This window comes from Salvelinus fontinalis, chromosome 35 (assembly GCF_029448725.1).
Source record: "Salvelinus fontinalis isolate EN_2023a chromosome 35, ASM2944872v1, whole genome shotgun sequence".
Taxonomy (NCBI): Eukaryota; Metazoa; Chordata; class Actinopteri; order Salmoniformes; family Salmonidae; genus Salvelinus; species Salvelinus fontinalis.
This window is the reverse complement of record NC_074699.1, coordinates 3,121,738-3,133,388: the sequence shown is the minus strand read 5'-3', so window position 1 is coordinate 3,133,388 and position 11,651 is coordinate 3,121,738. Positions and strand designations below refer to the sequence as shown.

Sequence of the window (11,651 nt, the reverse complement as noted above, 5' to 3'; positions counted from 1 at the left end):
GCCGAGCGCAATCCACGCTGAAATGGTTGCCAGGTGTACTGTGTTTTCTCCGACACATTGGTGCGGTTGGCTTCCGGGTTAAGCGGGCGTTGTGTCAAGAAGCAGTGCAGATTGTCTGGGTTGTGTTTCGGAGGACGCATGGCTCTCGACCTTCGCCTCTCTCGAGTCTGTACGGGGGTTACAGCGATGGGACAAGACTTTAATTACCAATTGGATACCATGAAATTGGGAACAAAAAGGGGTAAAATAATAATGAATAAAAAAGTATTGTCTCTGGTATGCGATCTGGTTTCTGCTCAGGTTATGGACTGCAACCTTAAAGGTCCTCAAGGATGTCACCATTGCCCTTGATTCTAAACAATGTTGTGCTGCTATTTTTATTGACTTTGCCAAAGTTTTTGATACAGTAGACCATTCTTGTGGGCCGGCTAAGGAGTATTGGGGTCTCTGAGGGGTCTTTGGCCTGGTTTGCTAACTACCTCACTCAAAGAATGCAGTGTATAAAGTCAGAACATCTGCTGTCTCAGCCACTGCCTGTCACCAAGGGAGTACCCCAAGGCTCGATCCTAGGCCCCACGCTCTTCTTAATTTACATTAGCAACATAGCTCAGGCAGTAGGAAGCTCTCTCATCCATTTATATGCAGATGCTACAGTCTTATCCTCATCTGGCCCCTCCCCGGATTGTGAGTTAAATGCTCAACAAAGCTTTCTTAGTGTCCAACAAGCTTTCTCTACCCTTAACCTTGTTCTGAACACCTCCAAAACAAAGGTCATGTGGTGTGGTAAGAAGAATGCCCCTCTCCCCACAGGTGTGATTACTACCTCTGAGGGTGTAGAGCTTGAGGTAGTCACCTCATACAAGTACTAAGGAGTATGACTAGACGGTACACTGTCCTTCTCTCAGAACATATCAAAGCTGCAGGCTAAAGTTAAATCTAGACTTGGTTTCCTCTATCGTAATCGCTCCCCTTTCACCCCAGCTGCCAAACTAACCCTGATTCAGATGACCATCCTACCCATGCTAGATTACGGAGACATGATTTATAGATCGGCAGGTAAGGGTGCTCTCAAGCGGGTACATGTTCTTTACCATTCGGCCATCAGATTTGCCTCCAATGCTCCTTATAGGACACATACTCTATACTCCACTGTAAACTGGTAATCTCTGTATACCCGTCGCAAGACCCACTGGTTGATGCTTATTTATAAAACCCTCTTAGGCCTCACCCCCCCATCTGAGATATCTACTGCAGCCCTCATCCTCTACATACAACACCCATTCTGCCAGTCACATTCTGATAAAGTTCCCCAAAGCACACACATCCCTGGGTCGCTCCTCATTTCAGTTCGCTGCAGCTAGCAACTGGAACGAGGTGCAACAAACACTCAAACTGGACAGTTTTATCTCCATCTCTTGATTCAAAGACTCAATCATGGACACTCTTACTGATAGTGGTTCTAGCTTTGAGCAGTTCAGCACTTACCTGATGTAGGAAAAACTGCAGGTGAAGTGATGAGCACGATCTCTTCTGCTGTTATTCACAGATACCGCAAAGTAGGAATGTGTTACCTATTTAAGCTTAATCAACTAATTTGTTTGAGATATGGATCACGTGATACTGAGATTATATAAAAATGTTTAAACATGAGATTGTGATGGTTCCTTGGAATCTAGTTAGATACCAGATGTTTTAACTGCTGAGTGGTTAAGGTGCAGGCTACTGTAGCCTTCCAAGACAGGCGATAGCAAATGATTAGTTAATTTGATTATTTAGCCAAACCTGGGTCAAATATTTTTAAATATTTGTCTTTGTCTGACAAATTTTTGCCCTGAAGAATAGATCCAATGGAATAGTACCAAAATTGCAAACTCCAAGCTAAATTAGGTGCACCTCAAATAAATGTACTTGACCCAGGTCTCTGTGGTAATCACACATTTGTCAAAGCCATAATCCAGAGTTCATTTAATATAAATAGTTCTTCCACCAAATAAAATTGTCTTTGAAAATATCAATGGTTTTGGTTGTGGAATAAACATAGAAAAACCATAAATATATCCTGACAGATGATTTAGATAAATCATTTTGAATTGCCTGACACTTTATAAATCAATGACACTCATCTCAGACATGTGCAGCCAAAATAGTCTGCAGACATGCACCCCCCCAAAACAATCCGTCCTCTAAATTGCCATGTACATCAAACATTAGGAAAACCTTCCTTTGCCCTCAGAAGAGCCTCAATTCGCCGGGATATGGACTCCACAAGGGGTCGAAAGCGGTCCACAGGGAAGCTGGCCCATGTTGACTCCATTGCTTCCCACAATTGTGTCAAGTTGGCTGGATGTCCTTTGGGTGGTGGACCATTCTTGATACACACGGGAAACTGTTGAGCGTGAAAAGAACTGCAATGCTGTTGGGTTTGACACAAACCGGTCAGCCTGGCAACTACTACCATACCTCGTTCAAAATCAACATTTTTTGTCTTGCCCATTCACCCTCAATGGCACATAAACAATCCATGTCTCAATTGTCTCAAGCATTAAAAAATCCTTCTTTAACCCGTCTTTTCCCCTTCATCTACACTGAGTGGATGTAACATCAATAAGTGATCATATCTTTCACCTGGATTCACCTGGTCCGTCTGTATCATGGAAAGAACAGGTGTTGCCGTTATGTATACTCAGTGTATGTATGAAAACGATGGTTTACAGTTGATGCTTTTCACACTATTTTTTGCATTTATATTCAAGTTTTTAAACTTTAACATTCAAACATCAACTTCAATACATACATCCCTTAGAAATAAAATGATTTCAGAATTCGTTTACAAACAATAACCATCATTACTGTAAACACCGTCTTTGTTTTCATTATGTTTTGGTTCAAACGAACACACAAGTCCCATGCTATTGCAAAGCAACTCAGTCACTACATTGAAGGAAATGTATTCTATATAAATGGTTCTGTACACTACTCCAGGGAATGCCAGGGATTCAAGGTCCTGTTATCAGCGCAAATGTAGATTTACTACCTACTACAAATGTGCAGACTAATATCCAGGAAGTTCCAATATTTTTATGCCCATGTGACAAACAGTCATTTTAATGGCTTGTTTTTTCACTGGTTTATAGTAAATCCCCATTCTGCTTATCACAGGGCATGGTTCACCAATGAATGTCTAGACATTAGTCTTAAAAAGTATCCTTCAGTAAGATGTGTAATGAGAAAATGTGATATTTACTTCATCTCACTTTTTCTATTAAACTCCAGACAGATGGTTGTGGTTCACAACTCATTTCCAAGCATAAGAACCCATTCGACAATACTTGATTAAAAAGTGAAAGTCAGCTGGTGGATTGGGATATGATTTAAACGGTTTATTTCTGAATTGTACATAGATTAGCTTGTTGCTTGTTAGTAGTTTCATGTAAAACCATGTTCACAGTGAGCGCAGAGCAGTGGAGACAGACATGTTCACATCGCCCTCAAAACAGTCTCATAGCTGTACACATCTGCATCTCACTTCTTCCCACAGGTTTAAATCAACTTATACAAGTCTTACTCTCCCTGGTTTAGTTCATATGCAAAAAATAATTAAAATGATTTAAACAAGAAAAATAAATTAAAATGCTAATAAAAGTGACTGTAGGTAAAAATTTGCGATATGGAATTACTCTCATACCCTCATCTAACAAGTATGGCTATTTGACTGAAAAGAAAAGCAAGCACATCGAACCAATGTGGGTTTGAATGCATTGTAACCTTAGTCTACTAACTATCCCAAACATACCCTTATCAATATTATGTGTATCTACGTACTTTTACATACTAAAAGTTAGGGAAAATGAACATGTGAAGTACACAACATATAAAGAAACCGCAAGTAACAGGTGATAAACTGTGCATACCATCTCATCTTAATAAATACTTGAATTGTGATTCGAGTGAAAGCTATTGAAATGTCAAAAGTTGACGCACAACTGAAGTGTGAGATCGTTTCTGCATCCTTGCAGAGGCACCCTCTCGTGATCCGTTAACTTGCTGTGTACCATCCTATCCTCCAGGGGTCGCTCATATCGTCACCCAGCCTAAACCACTGCCGAGTGCTGCCAGTCACATGGCAGAGGAGAGCTCTGCAAACATCCTTCCCTGGAATCCTTTTCAAAAGGCACTGTACTGGTTATGTCTCTCACAAACAGAGGATAAAGTCCATGGGATAATGACCTCCATTATTGGTATTACTCCTCTAGTAGTTACAGAAACAGTTTTAAAATTTGGACTGTATTCCCGTTTCATTATTCTTGAAATTAAGAGCAACAGCTGTCTCGACAAATACAACAAGCAGTCTTCTGGGGGACTGTCTGCGCTGGTGTTGCTGTCGGTAATTCTCATGATGTCTGTACTCTGTGGTACCATTGGCTGCATTTTTTGGCCCAGGAAGGGGGTGGGTCATCAGGATGTGACGACCTGGACGTAGTTAGCAGGGTAAAGGCCCACATCTCCGTTGGCCAGCTGCCCTTTGCACCAGCCCTGGTCGTCCTCCTCACCCATCTTCATTAGCTCTTCACCTGAGTGATGAGAGCAGAAAGCACAGGGGAACATGCTTAATAATAACTCACACCGTTTCTTCCAGTCCCATGCATTTCTAGAATATTCCACTGACAACACCTGTTGGGAGTGTGAAACATCTTCAGTGCAATTTCATGCACCATAATTCATCCATATAATGTACTGGACTTCTGAATCTCAGTTTTGTTACAGGGACCACCACAAGGCGGCAACATAATTACCTGTGTACATCATGTTCTCGCCATATCCAAATGAAATTACTTACTATTGACTATATCACCTCTTAGTTTAGTCTGAGGTGCTCTTCAAGAAAGCAACAGCTTATTGTGTAAGGGCTTATTCCTTCTCCAAAGGATTGTTAACCCCCTGCCCTGTTTCAAATACATTTGGACTTTTGTGATCCCTCAAGACTGGAACCAAAGTAGACCAAAAGCAAGGCCACAGTGCAGATCAGAGTTAAAGTAAGGTCTACTAAGACCTCTCTACATGGGCAATTCAACTCCTATTAACCAATATCCTCTCCAAATCTAAGGGTACACGACCTCCCTCTGTGTAGACATCTACTAATCTAGGAGATCGCCCCAGACAAGGACATTAGCTCGCAGTTAGACTGGGCTCTAACGGGGGCTCAGACTGGTTAAGCTCCACTGGGAGGGAGACTTTGAGTGTGACCCCACCAATCAGAGGGGCCAAGCACTGCCTTAACGACAGCTTTATTTTCACTAGCATAACAAGGGGGTCCCCCTGGGGTCGTCGTGATCATGGGAATTAGCTGCTAATCCAAATAACGAACAACGTTACCCTGTGCCTTTCGGCTGGCAGGAATCATCTAGGATAAAGAAGTGCATTTTGTGAAGTCTCGACCAATGACGTGGTTCAGTTCAAGGTAGTTCATACACATTTCAAAAACCATAATCGTCATGACTATCAATTGCAATACTTACCTGCAGTGTTGAGGTGTAGGAGTGTAAAAAGGATACGCATTTAGCTTGACACACCATTTATTGCATTCTTATTATGTACACATCCATTTTGAATGTTAAACATCCAGCATTAGGATGAGTATCTTCAACCAAAGCTGTAAATACAATAATGTTTCAAACAGGATATCCTATGAAAATGATAAAGGATATATCAGGAAATAAATCAGACCAACGGGAACCAAGGCTGATCCTATCCAATACATACATTTTTTTTTTTTTTTTAAAGGTAAGTGGTAGGATACAAATTATATTGCTGCAGTGTCTTCAAATCTGATGCTCATGTTGTGTAAATCACACTTGTATTAATTCTCCCACTGTTTGTCCTTAACTTTTCACCATGTTTTGACCAAATTAACAAATTATTATTTTCCCACAAATGGTGAATTAATATCCACGCCACTAGTTTAACAAGACAAAGTGAGCTGTGGCTGCCATGCAGACATTGGTCCTCGTGTGTGTGTGTGTGTGTCTGTGTTGATGTCCAGTGACATTAATAAGCATTAGTAGGGATTAATACCTGCTTTAAAGCTCAGCTCATCCGCCTCCTGCCCAGTGTAATCATACAACGCTCTAACTCGTACACCTTCTACCTTCTCCTCTTCCTTCTCTAACCCATTAGCAGCGATGACCTTTCTGGGGATGTCTTCGTCAGACCAGTCTGATGAGTAGTCTTTCACCCCTCTGTTGACAGGAAAGGGGGAAAAAAAGAGCAGAGGGTTAGTATACGTTGCCAAAAAAACCTAAACAAATGTATTACTTTGTGTAGTCCTACAAGGACTGTATGAAGAAAACCATGAAAGTGTCATTTTAGATTCCATACATGGAGACTTCAACCAGAAATCAAACAAAATGTCTTATAATGAGAATACATGGCCCCGCGTTACATCACTGTAGCAATAACTTCAACCAACACAGGTTTCCCCCCCCCCCCCAACAAGTTCTATGAAAGGTGACACATTAAATCAATGTACCTTCATTTGATCTCCGTGCTCACACGCCAAGTTAGAGCGACACTGTATGACCATCTACGGTGACGGGTGTATGTATGTTTAACAGAACACGGAGGTTAAATTCAAAACGCATGAAAACAGGCACAGACACAAGGCCTCTGACTCAGCACTAGTACAAACACTAATTAGAGGCCGCAGCTCTCTGAGGATACAGGAAGTTAGTAACCGTGGTCCCCCATGGAGTGAAGAACGCAAGACAAATATAGTAGCAGAAGCCAAACACAGTTTTTCAAAAAGCTGGAAGAATTGGAGTTTAAACACCTCAGAGGTATACGTCTTTGGAGCAAACCAGCGTTGGCGCAAACAAACAGGAAGTTAACATAAGAATAATTATGTCAACCTTTTGTTTGTTATGTTATTGAAAAAAACAAAACACTTGGCCTCAAGTACCAGTGTTAATTCTTTATTACATATAAAAAATAAAGTACTCCTCAAACATCCCTTGTCCCGTGGGAACAGTGAGTCAGAATAACAAGACACAGTACTCCACTACTATTATTAGTCTTTCCTGCTCCATGCACAAGGCAGCTATTGTATTATAGAAGAGGAATGACACACTACCATTGTTAAGTACCTGTCCTAAAGCTGAGAAGACAATTCATGAATAGTGGTGGAGTCGGACAAAGAGTCATCTCTAGCTCTACATTTGAACAACTCATTTGGTACAGAAGCTACAGTGATGGTGCAGGGCGGATAGGTCATGTGCAGGTCACAGAGCGCACAGTTACCTGGTGGTCTCCTGAGGGGTCTGGGGTGCCTCCTCGCTTGAAGGGACAATGTTGGTCAGGGTGACCACGTCCTCCGCCCGGCTGTTCCTCGCCTTCTGGTTGGAGATGGAGCGGTTTGACTCAGGGGACCATTCCTGGACGAACAATTATATATGAGACTTCAAAAAGCATGGAACTATTTTATGTTTTCTAACTATCACCAGCTGGTAACATACCGTTTACTCACACATAGAGGCTTCTTCTAAACAGTATAGTTTATATTGAACACCGAGTGAAATATCTATTGTACTCATCTGGCTTAGTGTGTTTTTTTAATCAATGCCGTCAAAACCACACCCAAACACCACAAAAGAACAGCCACCTCACAGACCTGTAATCTAAACCAAATCACCATACAAATGAAAAGCAGAGAGAAAAAAAATACAAAAACAGTTAACTGAGGATACAGTTTCGCCAGTCACATGTTGATGCATCATCTTTGGGATGATACTAAATAACCAGAGGGCTTTTGAAGCCTTGTGCCTAGTGCTGGATCCACTACAGAGAGCTATGCTGCTTCCCAGCCAGGACAAAGGGGCCCCTGTGTCTGGGGAAAACCAGTGGGAATGCCAAAAGATTCCTAAGGCGACAGGGGAGAGCTGCCTCATTCTCCACAAGCGTCACAGTGGCTTTGCCTGGAACTGTAAACCAATGCCGGTTTCCAGATCAACATGTTCCTGCGTGCCAGCCAGCTATCGCCAGCTTTAAATTGATCATTATGAAGTAGAGGATTTTTTTTGTTCACAGTAGCTGGAATTTTCCACAAAATAGAAAAATTGCCTCCTGCATATGCAGTAGAGTTAAGGTGGTGACTGAGGAGCAGTTTTAAAAATGGACAGTTCTTAGGAACCTTGGGCAGTGTGTGGGGTGGTCAGCGCAGGCTTCAGCTCTGAGAACGCACTACAGCATTTCAGAACCAACTCAGGTCCACATGTCACACAAGGGCCCATTCAGTGTCATCCCAATTTGGAATTTACCAACAGTTTAAGCAAAAGCTCAATATGGCTCTATGGGGAAGATTTCTTATTTATATGAACAGTGAACACCTTTTACAACATTTCTTTACCAGATGATTTGGGTTTCATATATACCATTTGATAATCAGTAAACGTAGGCAACATATTTATTATTATAAGCTTACAGTATGCAATTTGCATTGTAACTCATGTTTGCTCAAAGTCAATAGACAATTTGTTTACATAAACAGGTTAGATAGACAATGTCCTTCACCTCAAACTGTGGCCAGTTCATGCTCATGCCAGGCCCATGGGTGTTTCTCCACCACCTCAGATCTTCGCTGTCATTGGCTGCAGTGATGGTCTGGCCCAGGTCACGGTACAGGACCTTGAATCTAAGGGACAAATTCCTCTGTTAAATCACCGGAGTCACATTATCCGCACTTAACACAATACTGTGGTCAATGAGCAAGATGGTTCAACATGTGTGCGGATGCAAAGCGCAATTATCTAATGTGAACATCTTGGGTATGAATACACAGGATAACAGGGGTATGTGGAAAAATGAGGGCACACGTTCCCAAAAACATTTCATTATAGAAACATTAAAAAAATACTTTCTACCATAAAAAAAAAGGGGAGGATATGCTGAGCTCCACAAATAAAACTGAAATCACAGTAACATTTTTGTTGGAATGTGTGTTTTTGTTGTGGGATTGGTGGACTTTATCCAGTCAAACACATAGATCAACTCTTACTTTACTAGGTTCGTCTCAATCTTTGGTAATACCAAGCGATAAGACTGTGGCTAAATTCCACTGAATATTTGCTCAGCCGGAAGGCCAGACCAACCATCAACAGTTCCATGGTGACCTGGCCCTTGTCTAAATAGAGTAAGGACCTGTTATGAAAGACTGGTAGTTAATGGACAACACCAGCGGTTGAACATTCCCTCCTTGTGTACACATACTGTTGAACAGAAACGTAGGCTAATTCTACGAATTAGTTGCACTATTAGATGCCCAAAGTTAACTGGTCAATCTTGTGCAATTTATGCAACTGTTAAACATGACTAATGTCTTAACGTCCTACCTGTAAGCGGCAAAGAATGTCCAGCGCCCAACTCAAGACGAGGAAGATTGATTTTTGAAGAAATATATTTATGAACCAAGATACGTTTGTTAACTATAAATAGATGTGTCCAGAAAACTAAAAAGATGACCTCACTCAAGATATTTCACAGTTGACTTACAAGGGTAGAGGTAATAGTCAGCAGAAGGTGTGATTGTCATACCCATCCTTGCTGGAGAGGTCCATGTGTTTGTGAATGTCCAGCAGGACCTCCTTGAAGAAGCACAGTCTGTTCTTCTCGGCCTCCTGGGTGATCTCAAACACCTGCTCCATGTCCTCCATGTAGCGTGGGTTACAGCGGTTCAGCTCCTCCAAAGCCTTCTCATAGCGCTCCTTTGCCTGGAGTTAAAAACCAGACACACAACCAACTATACATCTAGCTTCAGACACAGATCACAGCATCGCCATCTTTACGTGCACAAAAAAAAAATGGGAGTAATTGGTAAAAACGCATTAGCCATATACGTTTATGTACTTTGTCCTGTTATACCATTTGAAATATTTATAAAATTTGAAAGACTTCCTGTCAGATGCCAGGAAGCACTTGGCTTTGGTGTGGCTAATGATGTTCGGCATGTTGGTTATCAGAGAAGGAGCCTTCCGTCCCTGAGCAAACAGAGAGCCGTTATGGGGTGTAGTCTCAAGAGATTAGCTGTGGACAAGTAAACCGACAAATCCAGTTTCTCAGGACTTACTGTATAAAATTAATTTTTTTTTTACAAACTATCCCTACATTTTAAATTAGGTGGAGCTCTGTTTATAGGAAAGCTTTTGATTACGAACTCAACTTCAATGGGACCTTACAGTGCACTTCCTACAGCTCATTATAGTTTAGACATGGTGGAAGACTAACAGCCTCCACAGATCCAGCCAGTCAAAAAAAACAAGAGCTCTCGGTCTTTCTGCTTGTCACTGCAAGGCTGCCACCTGACAAGCCTCATCACGCCAAACAGTTATGTTTAAAAAAAAAAAGGCGCGTCGGTATGCGCTTCCCCACCCACAATTTCACACTTGACGACAGGCTGCCTCTAGACAGCACACCGACTAAAACAAAGCTTTGTAACTGCACCAATTCCACCGACAGATCCGCTATTTAGACTGGTCGGTCCCATTAGCTGAACCTATAAGGCTGGTAGAAAAACACATATTGAACGCTCAAGAGGTTGGCTTGTTACTTGTGTTCATGGGTTAACAGTAGGTTCAAATAAAGGTTCAGGATTCCAGCTAAAGTACAGCATGTAAGAAAAAAAAAAGAGAAAAAAAACGAAATGACCTCAAGCCTCTTGACTAAAATAAATGTTATGGAACCTGATGACTACCTAGATGAACACTTATTGTTCACATATGTGGAGTTTCAGTACCTTCTCTGCTTCCTGGTTGCATTTCTCAACACGGTCGGTAAATTTGCGGACCTCTTCCTGTGACTTGGTGGGGTCAGCCTTGGCATGGGTCTCGCGAGTCAAAGCAGTCTTCTCCTCTTTACGGGCCTGCTGGTAACTCTTCTTAGACGACTCCACCTTGGACAGAGGAATTCCTCTGTTTACATCACCAACCACACATCTATTGTATTTGGTACAAGTCATTCCCTAGGATCTAGACCTCAGCTGAATCTGGTAATTAATAGTGTGGCTGTTGAACAAATCGATGAGAACAAATTACTTGGTGTTACCTTAGATTGCAAACGGTCATTGTCAAAACATAGATTGAATGGCTGTAAAGATGGGGCAAGTTCTGTCAATAACAAATAAAATGCTTTTCACACCACACCCCAAAAAGCAAGTCCTGCAGGCTCTAGTTTTGTCTTATGCTGATTATTGTCCGGTCGTGGTCATGTGCTGAAAAGACCTAGTTAAGCTGCAGCTGGCCCAGAACAGAGGCACATCTTGCTCTTCATTGTAATCAGAGGGATAATATAAATAGTCTCTCTTGGCTAAGAGCTGAGGCGAGGCTGTTTATAGAAAGGAGGGACGCAGTCAGTGTTGAAAATTCTTAAATGTTTGCATATTCAACTAACACACAGCTCTGACACACACATTCAAAGCGTACAGTATTATATTGAGCCATTATTGCATGGAACTCCCATCGCGTAAATCAACAGCAATCCTGGTTTCAGAAAACAGATAAAGCAACACCTTGCGGCACAACGCCTCTCCCCTATTTGACCTAGATATTTCATGTGAATGTTTTGATACACTACATGGCCAAAAGTATATGGACACCTGCTCGACAAAC

At 41.8% G+C, this 11,651-nt stretch overlaps 1 protein-coding gene across 5 annotated transcripts in view; it reads right to left on the bottom strand.

Annotated features, from left to right (window-relative positions):
• Positions 1–3,365: 3,365 nt before the first annotated feature.
• Positions 3,366–11,651, bottom strand: part of LOC129834234 (protein kinase C and casein kinase II substrate protein 3-like) — a 32,982-nt gene continuing 24,696 nt past the window's right edge. For all 5 annotated transcript variants that reach the window (XM_055899017.1, XM_055899013.1, XM_055899015.1 and 2 more), the window contains 6 exons: positions 10,781–10,936; positions 9,583–9,758; positions 8,563–8,683; positions 7,294–7,427; positions 6,073–6,236; positions 3,366–4,571 (listed from right to left, as the gene is read on the bottom strand). In XM_055899017.1, coding sequence (XP_055754992.1) covers positions 4,456–4,571; positions 6,073–6,236; positions 7,294–7,427; positions 8,563–8,683; positions 9,583–9,758; positions 10,781–10,936 — 867 coding nt within the window. In that variant the 3' untranslated portion in view covers positions 3,366–4,455. The remainder of the gene's footprint in view (positions 4,572–6,072; positions 6,237–7,293; positions 7,428–8,562; positions 8,684–9,582; positions 9,759–10,780; positions 10,937–11,651) is intronic.